The sequence below is a fragment of the Filicampus tigris genome, chromosome 11 (assembly GCF_054856515.1).
Source record: "Filicampus tigris isolate MCC_2025a chromosome 11, RoL_Ftig_1.0, whole genome shotgun sequence".
Lineage (NCBI taxonomy): Eukaryota > Metazoa > Chordata > Actinopteri > Syngnathiformes > Syngnathidae > Filicampus > Filicampus tigris.
The window spans coordinates 677,730-703,671 of NC_141227.1; the positions used below are offsets into that span (position 1 = coordinate 677,730).

At 42.1% G+C, this 25,942-nt stretch overlaps 1 protein-coding gene across 1 annotated transcript in view; it reads left to right on the forward strand.

Moving 5' to 3' along the window:
- Positions 1–25,942, forward strand: part of polr1c (RNA polymerase I and III subunit C) — a 102,080-nt gene that overhangs the window by 31,945 nt on the left and 44,193 nt on the right. The window contains exons 6-7 of the mRNA XM_086045959.1: positions 20,401–20,553; positions 21,698–21,847. Of these exons, the coding sequence (XP_085902085.1) occupies positions 20,401–20,553; positions 21,698–21,847 (303 nt within the window). The remainder of the gene's footprint in view (positions 1–20,400; positions 20,554–21,697; positions 21,848–25,942) is intronic.

A 25,942-nucleotide genomic window follows, 5' to 3' on the forward strand; every position in this document is an offset into this window, starting at 1 on the left:
AGTACTGATGTAATTTTTACATGCGAAACTATTATACAAATGCCAATGTTAAGATCATCCAAGTTTGGTACTTTAATTACAAGTTCAAACAGATAGGCATAATTTTTACTGTACTACTTTAACTATAAATATATACAGTAAAAACTTGTTTAAATTATTTTTCTCTTTTATGAAGAAGAGGATAAATGTGTGAAACAAATGTTCTGCTGAACTGATTAAAGGTGAGCTCATTGTGAGCTTGACATGACATGTTTTGTTCAAAATTTTACCCTGCAGTAGTCAAAGACAAACTGCTCCTCGCTGCAGCATCGCAGAAGAAATATCAATGTCTCCATATAATGTGGCATTGAGCTGTTCATAAATTATGAATGTTCTGCTTATTGTTATATATTATTTTTTGTAAGTTTATAAGTATTAATTTATATGGTTTTGAGTTGAGCAGGAAAGGTTTCTAGAAGTTTGATACAGAATTATTTTGGTAAGTAAATTTTGTTAGTTTGTATTAGTACATTTCTGGATAATAACTTTTTCATGTGTTCATCCATCCATTATCCAAACCGTGCTGGAGCCCATACCAGCTGTCTACAGGCAGCAGGCGGGGTCCACCCTGAACTGGTTGGCAGCCAATTGCAGGGCACACACGAACAAACAACCATTCGCGCTCACAATCATACCTACAGACTAGGGATGGGCGATATGGGCAAAAAAAAAATCTCTATTTTTTCAAAAAACTCTAACAATAATTTAACGATATTCGACAATTTTTTTTTTTTAATCTGCATTTGCTTCACAGACCAATTGTGGATAGACAGCGTTTGTGAACATCTCTCTTAAATTGCTAAATAAAGATTTTGCAAAACATAATGATATTCTATGACAAGATTTAATAATAAAAAATAAAAAATTAGGTATAGACTTACATTGATTTTTGGAAATATTTATGTCATTTAAATGCCTCTGCTGTTATTCCATAATGTGAAATTTTTAGCTGCATTCAGTACTGATGTACCACTGCCAACTACTAGAGCAATCAGAATGAGAAAAAGGTGTTAACTACAGCAATCAGAATGAGAAAAAATGTATTTGATATGTGACGTGTGACGAAATGTCATCCAGCGAGAAAAAAAAACGACGTTGTCATGATGACACCCACTCTCATACATTGGCCACCGTATTCAGAATAAAGTTGAATCACCAAACTGCAATTTATCGAAAAGTGTATTTTCCCACTCGTCCATCGCTGTAATGTGTAGACTTGTGACTTTATTCGTGTTTGGGTATATCCTGGCGTCACACTAATAAGCCGTCGTAGTTTGTGCAAAAACATGCCTCGGGAATATAGGCTAGTTATGAATGATGTGGACTAAAAGCGTATAAACTGAATGTTAACCGATCATCCAGGATGTCACGTTTGACTTGCTCGCTAAAGTACTGAGTGTGTGTGTGTGCGTGCGTGCATTTATATTTGTTGGTTCTTTCTTGAGTGTGTGTTCAATCTTTTGTTTAGCGTGCTTGCACGCTCACCAAGTTTTCGTCGTAATCCATATGGCTCTTGGTGCAACAGAATTGCTCTTCACGGTGACTGTTTTGGCACATCTAACAATGTTATTCCCACCGACGTCAGTCTAGTCAACTCCAAACCATTTACAGACTACGGACGACGTGGACTCGCGCCTCGCTATGAATCCTCGCTCGACACTCCTCCAGTGCTGACAGAGTCACGTGACCGGGTCCTGCCCGCTGATTCGGCGAATGATTATCACTTCCTCCTCCTCTGCCGTCAATGCACCCTGATTTTCAGCATTTCCTTATACTTTGCGGCCGTCGACTGACTCGAGTCGTTATGCTTTTAGAGGCAGTAATAATACTCGATAATGTAAAATTACACGTTGTGAAAGCAAGATTGACGATGATATCGATAACGATATATATCGCCCACCTCTACTAGGGACAATTTAGAGCATTCAATCAACCTACCATTCATGTTTTTGGAATGTGGGAGGAAACCGGAGTGCCCAGAGAAAACTCATGCAGGCACGTGGAGAACATGCAAACACCACACAGGAAGGCCAGGACTGCATTCGAACCCACGACCTCTGCACTGTGACGGTCGAAGGCAGTCAGGTCAGCCATGTCTGCCGATGAGGTGTCCCTTTTTTTTTTTCCAGGGAGTTGGCAACCCTAGGTCTGAATGACGCTGTTATTGTTCGCCGCCTTCATCATCTGCGGGTCCTGCACCTACCCATTTGTAAATTGTTTGTAAAGATTAATTAATTTGTAAAGATTTTTCATGTGTAAATTGTTGTATAGGCACTCACGCTACACACAAGGTAAGCAAAAATATCCGGCACACACAAACAAGGAAGTAGGTCCGGTTCGTAGCTCCACTCAGTATTAGGAATTCTGTTGTGATCCAAACCATTCCGGTTAGACCGCCCCTACCCCTCCAGGATGTTTCTCCAGGTGGTAGAGAGCATAAAAGCTCCTTCGTCCCTGTTGATGGTCCTCGGTCCTCACTTGCGTATTTAAAGGGCCTCCCTGATCCAGCGCTGATGTTTGTTGTCTTCAGTGCGGATGACTCTGGCATTCTCCCAGTCCATAATGTGGTTCTCTCTTTTACAGTGGTCGGTGATGGCTGACTTGTAGTGTTCCTGTTATGCTTGTTCTTTTGTTGCTATTGTTTGTCTTGTGGCTGTTTCCTTCTCATACTCCTTCTTATGTTCTTTTTTTTCTTATAATAAAACTCCTTCCTGTCTCCCCGATGTATGATTTATTGCATGATTTGCATGGAATTTCATAGATGGAATTGCATTTATTTTCCGGGAGTATTTTGTCTTTTGGATGAACCAGAATCTGGCGGAGAGTAGTGTGTTGTTTGACGGGTGTGTTGATGTTGTAGTTTTTCATTGCCCTTTGGATCCGTTCCGTAATTCCTCTCACATACGGCAACATTACCATTCCTCTGTGTTCTTGTTTGTTTGTTTTTTCGTCCCCCCCTGTGTTGTCTTACTTTTGTTCTTGACCTACCCTGCGCCTTTTGTTATTGCCCACTGTGGATACTACACCTTTTTAGTGCATGTTGTATGTGTTTTTCCTCCTGTGTTCTGTCCTCCGGGTCCGTGATTATTGTGGTGCGTTGATGTAATGTTCTGACAACTGACAATTTATGGGTAGTGGGGTGTTCAGATGTCCAAAGGGGGTATTGATCAGTGTGTGTGGGTTTCCTGTGTACTTTTATTTTAATGTCCCCGTTGTCTGTGTGATATATGTTTAAGTCCAGAAAAGCTATGGATTGGTCCATTTCTTCTTCATGTGTGAATTTGATGCTGCCTGTGGTATGTATGGAGTTGAGGTGATCTGTGAGGTGTTGTGTATGTCCGGTTTTGATTTTTTCCAGGATGTCGGTCCACGCAGCGTTTCCATAGTTGGTTTGTATTCTTCCGGGGCTGTTGAAAGTGCCTTATGTCCTCCATGAAAAATCCACACAGGATGGCAGAAAGTGGGTCTCCCATGGCAAATCCTTCTTTTTTTCGGTATATGGTGTTCCTGAATTGGAAGTATGTGGATGTGGCGATGAATTGGAGTAGCTGCGTAATGTCCTGTACTGTGAGAACTGCCACCGCATTGATTCACGTGACCGACGCATTGTGCTCTTGTCGACAAGTCTGCAACACATGCCATGCACACATCAGGAATTGTTGCTGCTCTGATTGGGCCATTATGTCTCATGTTGCGATGACGTACAGTTTCCCACACTGAGGAGAGAATGCATCACGCAGCTCATTGCTGCTGCACAGCAAGCTAGATTGGCAGCGGCATGGGTGTTATGTCACGTAATGTGTGTGTAAAGAAGCCACTCACTTACTTCCCCCACCTTCCAGATCGTTTTCGCAATAAAATCAAATGCATCGTCTAGTCATCTCGGTCCCTTTATGGTTGTAGCAGGCTCGATATCCATTGTCAGCGGCGCCTCCCGACTTAGAACAACGTTGTGTCCTCGAGTATAGTCAAGCTGCGCGCAGCATTCAGGAATGACGGTAGCACATCAAGGTGGAGTTCATGCTCTTCTGGCGTCTTACCTACTTCAACAAGCAACACAGCAGGACTTTTTCATTGAAATTAATGAACCTCATTCTAATTCACCTCTCTTTCTCACTCTCTTGCTCTCTTTGCTCTGGAAATACGCCGTAGCAAACCTGCTGTGTAGTGGTTTGCTGGTATGCTTTAATTTGGACGCCCGGGAAGTGTGAAGGAGGGGAAGTATGGAAAATAAATAACTTGTTGAATGCGACAACTTGCCGTCTGTTGGACCCAAAATAATTATACAATATGACAAAATCAACCCAATGGAAGAAAGCACACCCAGTTGGGTAAGTACTAGTGGCGCATTTGAAGCATGTCCACAGCGGGTTTGAATAGTAAATTAGCCAGCTAATGATCTTCAAATAAACCTCTGCTGTTAGCATCTCTCCCGCGGCGGTGTCATGCGAGTGAGGATATAATGGAGCGTGAGATCGACAGGCGGATAAGTGCTGCGTCTGCTGTCATGCAGACTCTGTATCGGTCTGTCATGGTGGAGAAGGAGCTGAGCCAAAAGCGGAAGTTCTCGATTTTACCGGTCGATCTACCTTCTTACCCTCACCTATGGTCATGAGCTGTGGGTTGTGACCGAATGAACAAGATCCCGGATACAAGCGGCCAAAATGAGTTTCCTCCACACAGTATTTGGGCTCTTCCTTAGCGATAGGGTGAGAAGGTCGGTCATCTGGGAGGGAGTCGAACCGCTGCTCCTCCACGTTGAGAGGAACCAGATGAGGTGGCTCGGGCATCTGATTAGAAAGCCTCCTGCCCACCTCCCTGGTGAGGTGTTCCGGGCATGTCCTACCGGCAGAAGGCCCTGAGGACGACCCAGGGCATACTGGAGAGACTGTGTCTCCCAGCTGTCCTGGGAACGCCTTGGGATGCCTCCAGAGGAGTTGCAGGATGTGGCTGGGGAGAGGGTAGTCTGGGTTTCCTTACTGAGGCTGCTGCCTCTGCGACCTGACCTCAGATAATCGGTAGATTATGGACGGATGGATGAAAAACAGTAGCCGAGATTCGTCACTTTTGAAATACTATGGCAGAACCACACACGCTGCAAGTGTGGACTTCATGTGCAGCACAGGCTTGAACAGTTCAGTTGGTCCTACCCGATCCCGCCCCACGCTTCTCGTAATGGAAAAGCTACGGAGGCTATGTGGTATGGTGCCAGGCCAAGCAGAATGTTGTGGTGTGAGGCTATTCAGGGCTCATGCATAATCTGTAAGTTTTTGTGTGACCTTATCCATGTTAAGTTTGAAAGATCGACATAGAAACAAATGATTTAACATATCGCTTACCATTAGCTATGTTTCAACAAGCCCAGTTGTATACAGTATTGAGACAAGTGTTACGACAGCAATGATACAGTGCTGTTAAGTGTCATGGTGTTGGTGCAACCTCTATGATAAATATATAGTGGAAACTCGACTTATGAAGTCCCTGTTTATGAACAATTCAGGTTATGCACAAAATGTTTGTAGAAAAATTACCTCTATTTATGTACTATTTTTAGGATATGAACAGTCTTGGTATAGTGAAGCGGATCTATGTTGTGCTTCTTCTTGTACTGTGTAACCACCAATGGCAACATGCGTATTGCATTGTTGTAAACTGAAAACTAATTGTAGCCCTCCATGGCTGAAGCCAAAAATTCTTTGCATATCTAGGCTGAAGTTCTGCCTCTGCATCCTCTGTCATCCAATCACAAACGATTGACGTAGTAGCCTAAAACAAGTCAGAAAATAATTCTATTTTCATTAAAAAAATTACTGTTCAGTGTGTGTGTTATTATTTTTTTATTGTATCTTTATTTTTCAACTCTGGAATAACATATTCACATAAGAAACAGAACAAAACACCTTCACTTTTCGTGTCTATTACATGTCCATTCCTAGTCAATCATATATCGTGCATCCACTGCGAGAAGGGTCAGTTTGCTCATTCCCAAAAATGTCCATTCTTCTTGAGAAAATACCGCTATACCAATTTACCATTGGAATGAGGTGATATATTACGATCCAAATTTGAACAATACAAAAGTCAAACACATTTTCAAGTTTAAAACAGAATACTTAGAACTACGAACAAAGCCTGAGAGGATGGGGCGCGGATGCCGTCCATCGCCACTGTCTCGCAAACAAAAATAGAAAGCAAAGATAAGTACATTTAATGTACAGCAGAGTTTAGAATGTTAAGCTCAGAGTCTTCAAAATCAAATAAAGTCAGCTCAGAGTTTTCAAAATCAAATAAAGTCAGATCCTTTGGGAGAAATGGAAGTTATCCACTTGCCCCAAATTTGGTAGAATTTGTTCTTCTGGATTCAAACTTAATAAGTCTACTTTTCCATTCTAAATATCTCCAAAATGATCCCAAACCAATCATCTAATGCTGGCTGAACTGGGCTCATCCATTGTCTTGTAATTGACTTCTTACTCGCTCCCAGGAGTATTTGCAGTAACTTCATCTCTCGTTCCAAAATAATAACATGACCAAGATATAAGACATCAAAATTCAGAGGGATTTGCAAATTAAATAAACACTTATAGACGTCTGGACACCCTTCCAAAAATCTTTCACCTTAGGACAGTCCCAAAATACATGGTAGTGGTTGGCAATTGTCGAGCAACAGTCTCTCCAGCATGACCTGTCCACCCCCCTTGTATTTCTCCTGGTATCGGGTCCGAAAGTATCTGATAATATTCTTCCAGCAATGCTCCCTCCAGTCCATAGAGCTGCTTGAGGAGCATTGGAAGGACAAGATATAGCCCCACCTCTCATCTGAGATCCTCAACCCAGACTCCCTCCCCCACTTTTGTTTAATGTACAAAGTGTTGTCAGTAGTCGCACGGCATAAAGCCATGTACAATTTAGAAATTGTTTTTGTGGTAATCAAAGACATCGTGTTTTTTAGTATTTGGTAAAAGTCAGATTCGGTGGCTGAGAGGTTGGTCTGCTTACATCCGTGTGTAATTTTGTATTTTGAATTATCCTCTTGCTGTCTACGCAACTTGTAAGCCAGATATTTTGCAGATTTCCCACCCAACTCATAATATTTGTATTTCAGAAAAATTTGATTTTTTTTTTGGGCCTCTTGTGTGTAAATATCAATTTCCCCATTTAATTTCCTGCTTTGCAGTGGGATTTGGGTTGTTTATATCCTCCTGTTCTTTTAATTTCAACTTTGCCTGCAGGTCTGCAAGTTTCTGCCCTTTGAGGCGTTTAAGATGTGAGGTTATGGAAATTAAGTTGCCCCTCATTACCGCTTTAAGCGTGTCCCACAGAATAATGGGTCAGATTTCTCCCGTGTTGTTTATTTCCAAAAATACTTTCATGTCTTCCTTAATTTTAGACACTATGGCAGAATCATTGAGTACGTTAAAATTAAATTTCCACAACGTAGACCGTTTCTTCTTATCCATCGACAAAGTCAGGAATACAGGACTATAATCAGACAAATCCCTTTTAAGAATGTCACAGTCTGTAACTTTAAATCTGTCCACATTAAACATAAAAAAATAATCAAGTCTAGCGTACACCCTAAACGAGTTAGAGTAGTGAGTATAATGTCTGCGGGATGTATGCAACTCACGCCAAATGTCAATTATCTCAATTTCTGCCAAATACGATTTAATTTTCCTCATGAACGGAGTAATTCGGCTAGTTGGATTTGTGTAGTCCAGTTTGGGATCAAGCCTAAAGTGAGTCTCCACCGCAGACAACCAAACCCCAAGAATCAACCATTAAATTTAAAATCTTCCTGTAAAAGTCACTCCTTGGTGGCGCGTACACAATAATAGTTATTTCAGAGTCCTCAATTTTTCCTGTTGTCTTTACATATCTACCCTCCTCATCGCTAATTTCACATATATGTTCATAGTTGAGTGTCCCTGAATTAAGTGTAGCCACCCCTTGTTTGTGTTTATATTTATCCGATGAAGAGAACACAAACTTAAAACCCTTTCTTCCTCAGCCTCAGATGATCTGTCTCTTGGAGTAAAGCAATCTGGGCCCTTTCTTTCTTTAATTTAGACAATATTTTGTTTGCTTTTATCACATTCAGAATTCCATTCACATTAAAAGAAACAACTTGCACTTGTTTATTCTGCATTCGGTTGTAGCACCAGTACATGCATCAAACCCCGAAAGCAGCTGGCGGCACCCCATTCCCCCCCCCCAAGGCAAGAACACAAAAAACATGAACGAATAGAACAATAATAACAGCTGAAATCTAAACACACCGATTTGCACTTCCAGCAGTGGTTTTATTCCACCGCCTCCCTCAGCTTTTGAAGGAGTGCCCCTATTCAAACCTTGTAACAGGGGGCCTTCTACTGTGACGACACCTCTACTATTGGTAATCCGCATCCGTTTTTACCCGACATTATTTCCATTTTACCATACCGTCCAAATCAAAAAAGATTTTCGAGTTCTCATCCCGTCTGTATACTTGCAGCTTCTCCTTGAATCCCATCGCTTTCCGAGTCTGCCAATGACGCCTCCCCGCGGTATGTTGCCACGACGCGCACCTCCGTAATTTTTCGCTGAGTGTTGCCGGTGGCTTCAGCACTGTCACCGGGAACCCACGTCTCGCCATATCCGTCGTCGCTTCCTCCACCGTTCCATAGATCTTCACTCCTTCGTCATAAAATGACGGGTATATAAATGGGTAGAGAGTCCGGAATCGCATGTCTGCATTGCATTGCCACCATCCCGTCCAGTAATTCGTCAAAGTTTTGTAATTTGTCTTCGTGCCCAGCAACCCTGGTTTCAACTTCACCAAGTCTCGCATTGGCTTTGTCCAGCTCACCTCTGATGTCTTGGAGTTGCGTTTTTGTGTCTTTCTGAAATTCTTTCACTTCTTTTCCGACGTATCTTAGCTCCTTCAGCAGCAACAGCAGATTTACCTCTCCTTCCTCGATTTTACAGCCCGAGACGGGCGAGGCCCCTCGGCTAGCCCCGGGGGAGCTATCGTTAGCCTGATCTGTTAGCTGCGTTCCGTCATCCTCAATTTGTTCTGGGGTTGACTTTTTACGCCTCTTATTCTTTTTTTTTTTTTTTTTTTTTTTTTTTGGACGTCATTGGTGCCCACTTACAACTTGTCTTTATCCAATTCGCTGTAGATTAAATTCACTTTGGGGCAATTTTCATAATTTTCGTCGGGAGCGCTCTGACTAGGCGGCCATCCCTTTCGATCCGAAACCGGAAGTCGGTGTGTGTGTTATTTATTGAAATTTAGTTTCCCTTGAATTAAGACAATGAATGGTTAATGGCGGTGCAATTTCATAAAAATCGCCATCCACATATGTTGTCGCGAGGTGGAAGCAATGTGGTTGTCACTCAGGCCTGAGTTTATTATTATTACTGTTTTTTCTATCGAAGATGCAAGTGAAGCACTATTTTTAATTATATTAATGTTGATGCGTTGAACTTTTCCTAACATGCCTTGCAAACTTCGTGACCAAACTGGGCAAGGACACTTTGAACTTAATTTCAGTCGACAGCAGGTGGCAGTACAGGATGAAATGGCAGCCCCCTGAGATGGATAAAAACTGGTAGATTATTCTGCTTAATTTGTATTCCACAAATGCAATATTAATCAGAATACCACGTTTAGGCTAGTTGGGGTAACATGGATCTTATTGATGTATTTGTTTTTTTTAACTTCCGCTTTAGTGAGAAAGATAAGATAAACTCCAGTATGTACTGTAAGCACATCTGTGATCAGCAGCACAAGGCAACGCATCGATTTTATTCTAATTTGATATAGTCTACCAGTTATAAGGTATTGTAATGCCCCCTTAAGTGAATTGACACAGCCGCCAATGTGCTTTCAATCATTTTATTGTACAAACAGCAAGAAAACAAATTCATAATAAGCACATTCAAACACGGGTTGCCAATGGCCACAACTCCTACCGAATCACTTAACGCACAGACTGTTAATCAAGTTACCCAGCCAGTCAATTCTACACTTTGACTGACACACGTAACTCGCCAGGCCCTGCCTATTAAAGCCATACACAAAAAGTCACTGATGCAACAGTAGAATGTGAGGATAGCAACCTCAATTGGACAGCAATAATACTTGTACTTCACATGCACATTGTTTATCATTAACTTTTTATTAGGGAGAATTGTGTACAGCAAAATTACATTGTTCGACATTGATTTCCAGCATCAACCCCCTTTTTTGTAGAACAATAAGTAAAGGAAACAAAAGACAGCTTACTGTATATAAAATAAGTAGTAAGTAATAAGTAATTAATTTAAAATCAGGAACATGTCCAGAAGTCAATTCCAGTCAGGGTAACATAGTTCAACCAATTCGCCCAAATGTGGTCAAACTCAGTTTTCCGGGTTCTCAGGCAGTTTATCAATTTTTCCATTTTATATATAAACTCAAGAATTATCCCGAACCACCCCTCCAATGTGGGAGGCAACAGATTTAACCACTTTCTTGTAACTGTCTTTTTGCCAGCCACAAGAATATGAAATAACATTACATCTTTTTTCTAAGTCAGCAACTGAGTTTGACCAAAGTACAGTGTCACAATATTTAACTTCAAACACCGTGTTCAATGTTTCCTGCATCTCACTCCGGTAGGACATCAAAATTGGGCATCGCCAAAATATGTGAAAGTGATTTGCATCATTCATGCCACATTATCTCTAACATGACGTGTCAACTTTTCTGTACTTTACTTGGAGTAGGCTCCTAAAATATCGTGTAACATGTTTCCAACAATGTTCCCACTAAATTGTTGAATTGGTCGTCGAGCATTGGAGGCTCCAGATTTCCCCCCACAATGCTTCTGATAAAGTAGACCTTATGTCCACTTCCTATTTTTCTTCATGTGGTGAGTATTTTCATTCTTGGCAAAAAAGAGATTATATAATTTTCATATTGATTTACATAGTACTGTCTCCCCAGCTCGCCTCTTTTGTAGAACTCTGCTTCTGCCTTTGTCCTTGTCTGTAAATATTAATTTGTGATTAAAACTAACTTATAACTCATTTGTAAATCTAAAAAAGTCATTCTTATCAAGGCCGTGTTGGTCTTGTAGATATTGAAAAGAATGGAGTGTGTTTCTCTCAGTGAAAGATGTTGTCAGTAGGAGGGAGATTATCGACGCCGATATTCTGTATTTTGACAAATATTGGCACCGGTCTTTTTAAAAAATGTGATGGCCAATAATAAATCAATTTAAAACTGTGTTGAAATCAAAACAAAGATATGTGGAAAGGTTAACATTTATTTCATTTTGAAATTTTTGTTAGAATTTTATAACACAGATGTATTTTGTCAAAAATGTATAGTAATATATATTTTTTTAAATCATCATAATGAGAATCTGATCAAATGTTCAATAAAATGTTACACCCTCGCTGTGCAAAGGAGAGATTCCGCCGTTCCTTCTTGCCTGCTGCTGTCAGACTCTTTAACAAGAACATTGTGTAGTCTCTACAAACTGGCGGACATTAGTGCAATTGTGCAGTCCTGCACCTGAGCTCATATCGTGCAATACCCAATATTCCCCACTACTGTAATACCGTGCAATACTCAACATTCCCCACTACTGTTAGTCTAGTTTAATTTTTATCCAATGCTGTTCCTTACATTTCACTACAGCACCGCAGCACTGTCACTTACTTGTACAGGCCGAAATGAGTGTTCCTCATATTTTTTATGTAGATGTAGGTTGGTGTGTATATACATGTGTATATACACATGTTACTGAGTATATCTACATAGGTTTGATCCTAAATGTTTGCCGTCAATGTTATACATTAATGGCCACATTATGCCGCCGCCCCTGTGTGACCTATATCTTTGCTACTGTAACAATGAAAATTTCCCCACTGTGGGATCAATAAAGGCATTCTTATCTTATCTTATCTTATCTAAACATCCTAAAAAAGACGTATCAACAAAGTTAAGAATTTTTATTTTCTCTTGGATTTTGATGCCAATGTTTTCCTTTTTAATGAAAATGGATAGGGAATGGGCGACTGGTTGGCATGTCCGCCTCACAGTTCGGAGGTCGTGGGTTCTATTCCTGCCCTGGCCTTCCTGTGTGGAGTTTGCATGTTCTCCAAGTGCCTGCGTGGGTTTTCTCCGGGCACACCAGTTTCCTCACACATTCCAAAAACATGTATGGTAGGTTAATTGATCACTCTAAATTGCCCCTAGGTGTGATTGTGAGTGTGTGTGTTTGTTTGTCTCTGTGTGCCCTGCGATTGACTGACAACCAGTTCAGGGTGTACCCTGCCTACTGCCCGATGACAGCGGGGATAGGCTCCAGCACACCCGCGACCCTTGTGAGGATAAGCGGTTAGGATAATTAATGGATGCATGGATGAATGAAAGGATGAAAATGATTATTGGCTCCAAATATTGGTTTTATCACATTTGCTCTTGAATTTAGATTCAATAATTATCAGATTCCGCTTATCCGAGGGCCAAATCGGGAAGAGCCCAGCCAACTCTCCGTTTAAAGGGTAGATACCCCCCTTTGTCCCTCGCGCGGTCTCACGAGGGATTGGGAGCTTTTCAAGTGGCCTTCGAGATAGATTTGCTTACGTTTCTAACAGTCTTTAAATTTGAAGAGCCAATTACGCCAGTTTTGAAATTGCTGCATTGGCTCCCTGTGTGTTTCAGGATCGATTTTAAAGTACTTTTATTAGTTTATAAATGTGTTAATGGTCTTGGGCCATCTTATTTATCTGATTTGCTTTTATCATACCAGCCCTCGCGGATCCTGAGGTCCTCTGGCGCCGGCCTTTTATTTATTCCAAGGGTGAGGACCAAAATGCATGGCGAGGCTGCATTCAGCCGTTTTGGTCCTCACCTTTGGAATAGCCTGCCAGAGGATGTCAGGTCTGCAGAGACTGTTGATATTTTTAAGAGGAAGCTCAAGACACACCTTTTTAGTTTGGCTCTCAACAACTTTTAAATAATTTATCTTTTCTTTTGATTGAAGATAATTCTATGTTTTGCTTTGAATGTTTTAAAGCACTTTGAGTTGCATTTTTATGTATGAAAAGTGCTATATAAATAAAATGTGATTGATTGATTGATTGAATCCGGCTAACTTCGATTCTTCTACATTAATGGATAACCTCTGTTCAGAATTAATGTGAATAATTCAATCACTCCTTTTTTACTTGGTACGACCTAAGGGTATTAACAATCCTTTTTAGGATCAGTCGGATTTGTTCATTGCATTTAATGTACCGTAGTAACTAACTGAATTCAATTGTGGCAGTATACGATGTTAATGGTTACTGTGATGCTTTCACATTAGAGGTAGAATGGTTCATGTGTAAATAAAATGATAATAAAGTGACTTAATAAATTTTAACAAATTATAAATCAACTTAAATGCCAGCCATTCACAGTGCAGCTAAGCCCGAGTGCAAGCCATTTTCGAGGATTTTGATCCATCTTTGAAGGTCCACGAATATTGTGTGTTATGACTATATAGACATGGGACCTACCAAAAGAAATATTAGACTATTTTCTTTCATTTCATTTCTAGCATTAGTCATTCTTGAGTAATTTGCAGTAGAACATAGGTGTAGGAGCCCCATGTTTGCTTTGTAAATTTTTATTCCTCCAACCACTAAGGGGCGGTGTTTGATTGCTTGACCTAAGCCGAATTGGGGGTGATGGCCTGACACGTTAAATGTGGGGAGATGACAGGTGTTACTGATGAGAAGAAAGTAAACAATTTTGCAGCGAGCATATCTTGTACTTTGGCATTTATTGTAGATTTAAGTTTGAACAAGTATGATTTAAAAAATTAAATATCAATTGTTACTTTAATAATGCTGATGAGCATTTTGTTGATTTCCATTTTTCACCGAGTACAAGACATCAAAATTGAGCTAAAATCAGGAATCAAAGTGTCGTGGACAAAAGTGGTAGTGGACAAGTCCCTACAATAGGCAAGTTTCACTGAAAATCCTGTTTCTGAAAAAATCAGGAAAAGACACCAATATTTTTGGCTTTTATGACACCTCAGATATATGAACAGTACTTTAAAAAAAAAATCTAAAAAAGCAATTTTAATGGCAAAAAACAATGTATGTTTAAGTATCTTTTTACAATTTGCAAAAATGTATGAACATTGTGTTACATACAGTCGTGTTCGTGTGTGTGCTCGCGTGTGTGACTGTGTTAACTTCGATCTCTAGAAACATATTTTTTAGGGGGGTATCGGAGGTTGGAAGCTCACGATAGGATACACACCCTATTGTTCAACACCCTAGAGTTGTTTTTGCTCAAACCCAGTGATAAAAGTCACTGCCAAAAAGCCCTTACCTCTGGTTTGGTCCAGTCAATCCAAAGGGGGAACTACTCCTCAAAGAATCGTGTAGTCCTTTGATCGAGGGTGCCGCCCCGTCCCGCCCCCGACATGTAAGAGAGCGACAGGAGAAAAGAAGTAGATATAAGAATGCTCTTAGAGTCATTGTTATTTTAATCAACTGTAAGTTTTAACACTGAAAAGAATGTCTTCCAATGTCAGCTGCCTGCATACATCCATTTTTCGATCGGCAGCATTGTTCCTCTGTCCCGTACCCGGACATTCATAAATGGTAATAGGTTTAACATGATTCTTCTCTTATTGTGGAAAAAGAGAAAATCTTCCTTAAACCTTATGATAGTATCTTCAATCATTTGAATAATTCAACAAAAATACAATTTATCAAACGCCAGGAATATAAATCGAAAAATAGATAAATTGTAAAAATGTAATAAAAGCAGTGAATACATTTAAATATAATTCAAGTTAGGGTGTCAAGAGTGATCAGTTCTTAAATGACACAACGCCTAATTCGTAGGTAAGATAATTTGGCTTTTTGAAAATAATGGATGACTGACAGGCTCTCTTATGATCAAGAGAATGTCTATTTTCTTTTTACCTTACCTTCAGTGGAATTTGGCAATGTACAAAAGATGCTGAAATATTTCTTTCTGTCTCGCATTTTACACTGAGATCACAAAGGTACAAATTTCCCTTCTAATTTTGCATCCTACATCTAAAGGCCCTGATACACCAAAAAGACGCTGGTCAACAGTGACAGACGCTTACCCCGTGGCGTCCGGCCGGCTGTCGGCACGTCACGCTGGAAGAATACACCGCAACAACAGACAGCGACGCTGACCATTAAAGTACCTTCTGCGCATGCATACCATCGGCGGCGGTAGTCACCATTTCTCATGGTTAGAAAACTCCAACCGGTAACCCGTTGGTGCTCTGCGCGCTGATTTGCTAGCTAACAGCCAATCAGAGTCACCAAATGTCACGACTGGCGACGCCGATTCAACATACGTAAATGCCCCCCAGACGCTTAGAGACGTGTTACGACACTACGACGATGGTCACTACACCAATCAGACGGCGCTTAAAGACGCCACGACGCTTCACGACCGCCGATGTCGGTTTGGTGTATCAGGGCCTTAAGAGCTCCCAGTGCCTCGCAGGACTAAAAAGAGTGCTTTCCACTGAAGGCAGGGCTTTATATCGACTCCTAATATGTTCTAGAACTTTCTCTGTAGTCGGGTGACTACGAGAGAAACAATCTTAAAAGGTTAGATATCATCCGATGTTCGTGTGTTAATTTAGACAACGTTTTGTGGTTATCTCAACACGTAGTTTTCTGTTAAAGCTTGTTTTTCCTACTGTCGCAAATTTCCGTTCCGAACTGGCCACAAGTATATCTGGCAGATCAAAGGTTTGCGGGGGGGGGGGCGTGACTCTAGAGCAGGGGTGTCGAAGTCAAATGGACGGAGGGCCAAATACAAACTTTTGCGACAAGCCGAGGGCCGGACTGATAGAATGTTAATTGCAATTTTTTTTAAAGTCCAGATTGGATCGGCTCCTTCTCGCCTGCTGATGATGTCACGCTTTATATATCTGTAATATATTTCTTTGCATCTGTTTGTCACCCTAACCCCGCGACCCCACCCCACCCCCGTGCGGTTGTGTTTTTATCTTCGGAGTTATTAAATAAAGGCAGCTCGTACGTCACTTCTGTTTGCGTTTCTCCTGCCAAACTGGAAACAATTTTCTGTTTGACTCGGGCTGCAAGATTGTATGAACTGTACATAATGTGAAGTAAAACGGAGATGATCATATGATTGGTATGATGTCTCCAGCTGACCGATTTTAGAGTGGGAAGTTATGAATGTGGGTGATGCTGTCAGAAAACACAGGCCCGTACCTCTTGAAACATCTATTTATTGTGGTCTGCAACAACAGATAAAGAATAACCTAGCAACATCATCCAATGCATATCCATTTGTTAACAATATGCCTAAACATTACAATTCACTGCATTAAGAAATTAATCAGCCAAACAATACACATTCACACGTTTCATCACTAGAATAGTTAGCATATGAGCCAAAATAACTAACTAGTGTTCATCAACGTGACATCACTCACGAGAACATATCTAGGCTATTATGTACAGCAGTTACCTGACACGAACTTAAATGATTAAACTCACTTTTTAACATTTCCCCACAACAACAAACGTGATGAAACATGGGCAATCTGCATCTACTGAGTTTGGCAGAATAACCTGTAGTGTATATCATTTCACATGTTAGTGTAACATACATAAAGAAACAAAGAAATCCTCAAAGCTATTAAAATGCATGAATAATTTAAACGGTTAAAATCTAATATTGTGTTAAGTAATTAAAAGCTTATACAAACAGCTAAACATTCACAAACAAATTCCACAGACTCCAGGTGTGCAGCGAAGTTGCCTGTTTATATTGTGAAATTGCACAAGAAACAGTAAATACTATCAATCTGCATTACATACACATGTATTTTTATAGACATGAACAAGATGAGCCTATGATAATGATTAGCGATCGCGATTAGTATTAGCGATAGCGGTTAGTATGTTCAGTCAACAACCTACATGCATCCACAATTCAGCTCGTATATAAGTGTTGCATGCTCATTACACACAATTGTCTAAGTTACTTACAGACGATTGATGAATAAGAATGAACCACGAACAGGCAGTTGCCGTGCCTGTGTGTGTGTGGGGGGGGGGGGGGGCGGTGTGCGTGTGTGTCATGCAGATAATTACGACCGAATACATAAATACTTTTGGAGACTTGGAAACATTCTACATGGTGGACGATAAATAAAAGACTTACGATTTAATTGATCTACTACCATTTTGGGGAGTTTAAAGTTATCTTACCATAACTTTCTTGTATGCTACATGTTGCTAAATGTTACCATCGTAGCGCGATGGAAATTGTGTACTAAGCGCACAATTATCTCCAAAAATGCGACTTATACTCCAGTGTGACATGTATGTCTGAACCCCATTGAGAACCTGTGGTCCCTCATCAAATGTGAGATTTACAAGGAGGGAAAACAGTACACCTCTCTGAACAGTGTCTGGGAGGCTGTGGTTGCTGGTGCACGCAATGTTGATCGTGAACAGATCGAAACACTGACAGAATCCATGGATGGCAGGCTTTTGAGTGTCCTTGCAAAGAAAGGCGGGTATATTGGTCACTGATTTGTTTTTGAATGTCAGAAATTTATATTTGTGAATGTTGAGCTGTTAAATTGGTTTCCCTGGTGAAAATAAATAATTGAATTGGGTACATCTTTGTTTTTTGAGTTGTCTAATATCACCTGCACACACAGATATCCTCCTCAAATAGCTAAAACAAACAAACACAAAAAAAAGCCCCACTCCAACCCCCCAAAATGTACAGCTTTCATATTAATGACTTTTTGGGTTCATTAAGAACATGGTTGTTGTTCAATAATAAAATTAATCCTCAAAAATACAACTTGCCTAATAATTCTTCACTCCCTGTATAGTAAGAATGAGCATCTTGTGAGTGTTACTCAAAACAACTTTGTAGATTCAACTTCTCACCCTATCTCTAAGGGAGAGCCCGGACACCCTGCGAAGAAAACCCATTTCGGCCGCTTGTATCCGAGATCTTGTTCTTTCGGTCATGACCCACAGCTCATGACCGTAGGTGAGAGTAGGAACGTAGATCGACCGGTAAATTGAGAGCCTCGCCTTTCGGCTGAGCTCCTTCTTCACCACGACAGACCGATACAGGGTCCGTATCACAGCAGACACTGCACCGATCCGCCTGTCGATCTCCCGTTCCATCTTACCCTCACTCGTGAACAAGACCCCAAGATACTTGAACTCCTCCACTTGGGGCAGAATCCCATCCCCGACCCGGAGAGGGCACGCCACCCTTTTCCGACTGAGGACCATGGTCTCAGATTTGGAGGTGCTGATCTTCATTCCGACCGTTTCACACTCGGCTGCGAACCGCTCCAGCGAGAGTTGGAGATCGCGGCTTGAAGAAGCCAACAGTACCACATCATCTGCAAAAAGCAGAGATGCAATACTGAGGCCACCAAACCGGACCCCCTCGACACCTCGGCTGCACCTAGAAATTCTGTCCATAAATGTTATGAACAGAATCGGTGACAAAGGGCAGCCTTGGCGGAGTCCGACTCCCACAGGAAACAAATCCGACTTACTGCCGGTAATTCGGACCAAACTCTGGCATCGGTGGTACAGGGACCGGACAGCCCTTATCAGAGGGCTCGGTACCCCGTACTCCCGAAGCACCCCCCACAGAACTCCCCGAGGGACACCGTTGAACGCCTTCTCCAAGTCCACAAAACACACGTAGACTGGTTGGGCAAACTCCCATGCACCCTCGAGGACCCTGCTGAGGGTGTAGAGCTGGTCCACTGTTCCACGGCCAGGACGAAAACCACATTGCTCCTCCTGAATCCGGGATTCGACCTTCCGATGGACCCTCCTCTCCAGCACCCCTGAATAGACCTTGCCGGGGAGGCTGAGGAGTGTGATCCCTCTGTAATTGGAGCACAGCCTCCGGTCCCCCTTCTTAAAAAGGGGGACCACCACCCCGGTCTGCCAATCCAGAGGCACTGTCCCCGATGTCCACGCGATGTTGTAGAGACGTGTCAACCATGACAGTCCCTCAACATCCAGAGCCTTTATGAACTCCGGGCGGATCTCATCCACCCCCGGGCCTTTGCCACCGAGGAGCTTTTTGACTACCTCGGTTACTTCAGCCCCAGAGATAGGAGAGCCCACCTCAGAGTCTCCAGGCTCTGCTTCCTCAGTGGAAGGCGTGTCGGTGGAATTGAGGAGGTCTTCAAAGTACTCTCCCCACCGACCCACAACGTCCCGAGTTGAGGTCAGCAGCACCCCATCTCCACTATAAACAGTGTTAATGGTGCACTGCTTCCCCCTCCTGAGACGTCGGATGGTGGACCAGAATTTCCTCGAAGCCGTCCGGAAGTCATTTTCCATGGCCTCCCCGAACTCCTCCCACACCTGGGTTTTTGCCTCAGCAACCGCCAGAGCTGCATTCCACTTGGCCAGCCGGTACCCGTCAGCTGCCTCCGGGGTCCCGCAGGCCAAAAAGGCCCGATAGGACTCCTTCTTCAGCTGGACAGCATCCCTTACCGCTGGTGTCCACCAGCGGGTTCGGGGATTGCTGCCACGACAGGCACCGACCGACCACCTTGCGGCCACAGCTCCGATCGGCCGCCTCAACAATGGAGGCACGAAACATGGTCCACTCGGACTCGATGTCCCCCGCCTCCCCCGGGACGTGGGAAAAGTTCTGCCAGAGGTGGGAGTTGAAATTCCTTCTGACGGGATTCTGCCAGACGTTCCCAGCAAACCATCACAATACGTTTGGGTCTGCCAGGTCGGACCGGCATCTTCCCCCACCATCGGAGCCAACTCACCACCAGATGGTGATCAGTTGACAGCTCCGCCCCTCTCTTCACCCGAGTGTCCAAAACATGCGGCCGCAAGTCCAATGATACGACTACAAAGTTGATCATCGAACTGCGGCCTAGGGTATCCTGGTGCCAAGTGCACATATGGACACCCTTATGTTTGAACATGGTGTTCGTTACGGACAATCCGTGATGAGCACAGAAGTCCAGTAACCGAACACCGCTCGGGTTCAGTTCGGGGGGGCCGTTCCTCCCAATCACACCTCTCCAGGTCTCACTATCATTGCCCACGTGAGCATTGAAGTCCCCCAGCAGAACGATGGGAGTCCCCAGGTGGAGCGCTATTATTAACTATTCAAATTATATTATTATTTTAGCATAATGAATGGGATAAAGTAGAATATTTGATTCTAGAAATGTTTGATAGCTGCAGCCCTATCGTTCAATATCATGGAATGGAAGTTTGCTGTTCTAAAACTAAACTTTTTCCCATATTGTTAATTGTCACTTTTTATTTTAGTCTATTCCAGGGATATAAAGTGGGTCCCGATTGGTAACCAGGCAGATGTGTTTGCTGACTCCAATATTGGACCAGTACATGATGACATCCTCATAGCGCTGCTGCGTCCAGGACAGGAACTCGACATTGTCATGCATTGTATCAAAGGAATTGGTGAGAATTGTGAATTGGCAAGTAAACCGATTGCCAGTTGTGCTTCACACATGAATCGTTTGTAATGTTAAAGAAGAATCTGCAAAGTGCACTTCGCTCTTGTTTGTACATGAATGGTGGGAATGCACCAATAATTGGCCTGTTTGAAAGTTAATAATGTAGAAATAGGCAATTTAAGAACATTGTTATTGCTTATGATTGGTCATTGAAATTGTATTTTTTATTTACGATCATCATTTCAGGACCCTGCCATTAAACAAGAACTAAGATAATTCACTGATTTTATATCACTGGCGTTGTCTCATTACCTTAGAACAGACGTTTGTCTTTAGTAAAAGAAATGCAAAGGTAAATTGAAGGAATCCTAGTTCGAGTTTGATTTTGATTTTTTTTTACATAAAAAGATTCTCTATAACCTCCTGCATGTACTGTCAAAACTGTATAGTTAAACAACCTTAAAAAACAAACAAACAAAAAAACAAGTGCTATAGTACTATGTTTTAAAGTGCTTCCATTGACTGCCAGAACTGCGTTTTGCTGTACTTTTGGGAAGGTAGTAACTCATCCATAAGGACTTTGGAAATGCGAGGTCACACAGTCCTGCTTTAGAGAAAGGAAATTATAAATAGTCCTTGAATAGACTGATGCTAGTTTGCATCCTGTCTCGTAATGAGGCATTTTAATTTGTGCAATAAATGTAAAAACGTAGACCAGTGTGCCCAACCCCAGCTACCTCTGCTTATTTCCCCCTTTTTTGTAGCACAGTACATGTGCCCCAAATGTACGTTAGCAGCCGGCCGTTAATATGGGAATGTACCCCCACACCTGCCTCAACAGATGGTTGCCTGTGCAGTAAATATCAGACATAACATGAACTGGTCTGTGGCGGGAAAAATGTGGGGGACCATTGATGTAGACTCATATGCAGCCTCAGTGCTGGGCTTTTGAGAATTAGTGTTTACAAGAGCTCATACAGTAAGTAGTTAACATAAACTCCAGTTTATAAATTCGGTTTATTATAACATGACTAGGAATTCATGTTTATTCAAGATGGTTCAGGCACTGCAGAATCAATATGATATGATATTATTAATACATTATACTAATTATACTAAATACTGAAGTGTTTCTGTTCTCCTTACAGGGAAGGATCATGCTAAGTTCTCTCCTGTGGCCACAGCGAGTTACCGCCTCTTGCCAGAGATCACCCTCCTTGATACAGTACAGGGAGAGAAGGCAGAACGCCTAAAATGTTGCTTTTCACAAGGAGTTATAGAACTGGAAGATCATAATGGTAAGATGGCCTTTACTTGTAAGTTAGGAAATGAGTGAAAACTGAAAGAAATAATGTACTGTGTCATTAGGCAGTGGATTTAAGCACCTTATGCTGCCTCATTTGTTCCATTTCTGTTGGTGCTACATAGGCTAGGTTCACACCGTAGGTCTTAATGCTCAATTCGGATTTTGGGGAAAAATCCAATTTTTTTGTGTAAGCGTTCATATTACATTATAAATGCGACCTCGGTCTTGTCTGCTGTATGAACACATGACACCGTTTCTTCTTCTGCACATGCAGGCCACTTAATGACCTCACACCCCGACATGTTTGCGGAAGTAAATGTGGTCCAGCGTGTCGGGGCATTTATACAGTCAAGCGATTAGGTAGCAGGTAGAAATACAGTATTTGGGGGAAATTATGAGGCGAGGCTTTAATATCTAATTCATGGAGACATCACCAACGATGACGTCACGTCCCAACCGTGCGTAAAAAATGAATGTATCTGAGTCGTGGCTGAATTACTACGATCGCCATAAATGTCCACTTCATGCTTCATGTTTCAAGGTAAAATATAAAGTCAATAGTGTTACTCAAAACAACTTTGTAGATTCAACCCCCCGCTGCCAGCAGTTTCCCTCTGCCTGCGCGAGTGCGCGGAGCACATTTTGGGCTCCGGATGACGTCAATGTCGGATATATGGTCCTGGCCGTTCAGACCACGAACGCATCGAAAAAGATCGGATATGCAAAACCACATATGAAAGCGACCCAGGTCGCATTTGAAAAAATCGGAATTGAGCCGTTCGGACTGTCATAAAAAAATCTGACACAGGTCGCATATGGGCAAAAAAAATCACAAAAAAAATCAGATCTGGGTCGCATTTGCCTGCGGTGTGAACCTTGCCAAAGTTTACAAATTAGCATGATCAGTACATTTACTCGTAAGGAAGTACATAAACTCGTAAGAACATGTGAAATAGTTTTACAGTTTATTGTCAATATTTGAATGCATAATGCAGTGGTTGGCAACTAGAGGCCGCAGGCCCACATATGACACGTTATAGTCATCTAAGATTTGGTGGCTATGGGCCATCTGTCTGTAGTTATGGCCACATACAGTAGTTGACCCGCTCAAACGCTTGTAGCATCTCCTCTTTTATTTGGTTATGGTTACTCTCAAGTTGGGGCATGATTGTTTTGCAACTTAGCACCGTGTACTCAGGCTCGATTTACAGCATTAATTTTTCATTTATCTTCAAAATTTACTTTTCTAAATATTATTCCCCAAACTTAGTGTCCCCGCCCCCTTCTATGTGTGTGTGTGTCAAGTTTGTATGTGTTTCCTTGACCACAACTCTGCCCAAACTTGACAAAGGCCTGATGAACAGTTGAAGAACGCAAAGGACAACTCAATTCCTCGTATTCTTTGATTATTTTTTTTTTTCGAAGTTGGGGTTTTCCACAGCTTGGAATGGGTTGGAATAGTTTGGAATAGCTTGGAATGGGTTTGGAGTAGGTTGGAATAGGTTGATGACCTTCAAATGAAACAAATATACCTCAAAGAAGGATCAATAAACATTTCACAGGTTTTACAAAACAAATGCTACTAGTACTTGTACACAACAATTATTCCAGTATCTCAAACAATTCAATGAATTGAAATTTAAATTGACATCATACTCCAGTATTAACGTCACAAAAAGTTTCAATTAAGTTTTTTAAACACTTTAAATTAGCAAAAGAAAATTATTGAACTTGTACATTGCATTGGACTTCCTACCAGTTGCGTCTTGTTAGGTTTAAGGTCTAAATCACGATACTTACCCTAATTATCTGACTCCAAATTATTTACCATATATTTATTATTTGAACCGACATTAACCTTAACTTCACCTTACCTAACAATTATGCGTGCTCGTTCCGTAAGAGAGAAGACCAGAAAGCCAATTAGCCGAATCACCAAGATTTTATTCCTAACAGCAAAAGCTAATACAGTATCGGGGGCTCGGTTCCCTCTCAATACAGATCTGTGCGCTCCTGTGGCCATCAGAGAGCGACACCATACCCGAGTTGCCCCGAACAGTTATAGAAAACAATATGCAAATTAAACACACCTAAAACACTAGCCACTATCCTTTCATTAGTTACATGGTATCTGCAATATATTTCTTCAGATGCTGATTGGTTCTCTTTTCCCCGCCGTCTCAGATGACGCCTTTTCTTGTGCACATGACTCGCTTGGTTGTAGCTCCTGAAAACACCAAGTTATCTGCATTCCAAGAGGCCGGGGCCTTCAGAGAAACTGCGGCCCGCCTTTGTTTCCCTGTTTTTTCACTGGCGGCACCTGGTACCATCAAACCTCCCACACATTGTGTTCCGCTGATACATCCGCTCCTTTGATACTGCAACCTTGAAACAGCTCTACTTCTACTCATTTGTAATACAACTTTGAATCATTAATAAATGGTTAAAATACATTTATATATCTTCACAAACTGATAATAAAACCCTTCACTAGCCATACATGTATATGTCTTCACAAACTAACAATAAAACCCTTCAGTCTTCTGTTTCATAAAATATTGTGATAATAGCAGCATGTCCAGGTGCTGTTGAGAGGCTAGCTAAGCTACTTGCAAACATTTATGCCATGTGTTCCCTAGTAGATGCGCAGATGAATGTGGTCGCTTTATACACTACCACTTCCTGGGATTTTGGTTCCATCAGCTGGCGGTGTGATCACCCTCTACAGGCTTGGAGTGCATCCTGAATGTGGTTTGGCATTTGATCACCCTCTGGTGGTCTGGAGGCTAATTTGTGGATGGTTTCTTTAAACATGCATGGTGTTTTTTTGACCTGACACCGCCCACTTGACCTCCTGGTTTTTCAACCTAAGGAGGTCACACCAGTTTTATGTGTGCTCGATTCAGTTACTCCTCTGTTGTTCCATTGTCAACTTTGTTGCTGTTCTTCAATTGGAAGCAGGACAACTATTCATCTGACATCCCCGTGGAGGACTGTTGCAGGTATTTTGGTTGATTTTTCTTTTTCCTTTTGAATGGGCTTCACGGTTGGGACTGGGTAGCTAGGAAAGGTTCTGATGTGCACATCCCTTACAATTCCCTTTTGGTCAGTGTTGACACTGACAACTCTGGCTAGTTTGAATTGACCTCTCAGGGCGTTTTGGTCAGCCAGCCAGACAACATCTCCTATGGCCACATTCCTGTGTGCAGTGTGCCACTTGGACCTGATGAACAGGTTTGCTCCTGCTAACTGGCTCCATTGTCTCCAAAACTGGTCAACTTCTGTTTGGATAGCTCGTAATCTCTTGCAAGAGTAGCCTTCGAAATCAAAGGTCCCTGGATCTCCACTGGGTCCAGTTCTTCCAAGCAGAGGTCAATTTGGGCTGATGTAATTTACACAGCCTCTGAGTCCTGGCATCAATAGGCCTTTCATTGGCAAGGTTAGCGACCATATAAATGAAGTTTTGAAACTCACCCCATGTGAAGACTCCATGTCCTCCCAGATTTTGCAAAGCACGTTTTACGGTGCGGACAGCAGCTTCAGCAGCCCCATTCCTGTGAGGGGAGTCTGCTGGCTGAATTTTCCAACTCCATTCAGTGCTGTGTTTGGAAGCCTCATTTTCAAGCCCTGATTTATCCAGTCGCTCCAGAAACATGTACAACTCTTTGAGGGCAGGGCGAGCTCCAACAAAGTTCCTTCCAGGATCCGACCACAGTTTCCTCGGATGCCCTCTCAATGCTGTGAACCGTTGGTAGGCCAACAGGAATCCTTCAGCTGACTGGTCACTGACTAGATCTGTATGCATAGCTCTGTATGCCATGCAGCAGAAGACTACTCCACAAACTTTGAGTCGTATCTTCTTCCTCACCTCATCCTTCACTTCGTAAGGTCCAAATAAGTCTACTGTTGTGTACTCAAACGGGTTGGCTAGGGTTATTCGCTCGGACGGAAGGTCACTCATAATCTGCTGGCATCTCTTGGCCTTGGCTTTTCTGCATGTCACACAGTTGTCAACGATCTTTTGAGCTAGCTTCCGACCTTTTACCACCCAGGCTTTCCTCCTCATCCGAAGTAGTGTACCTGCAAT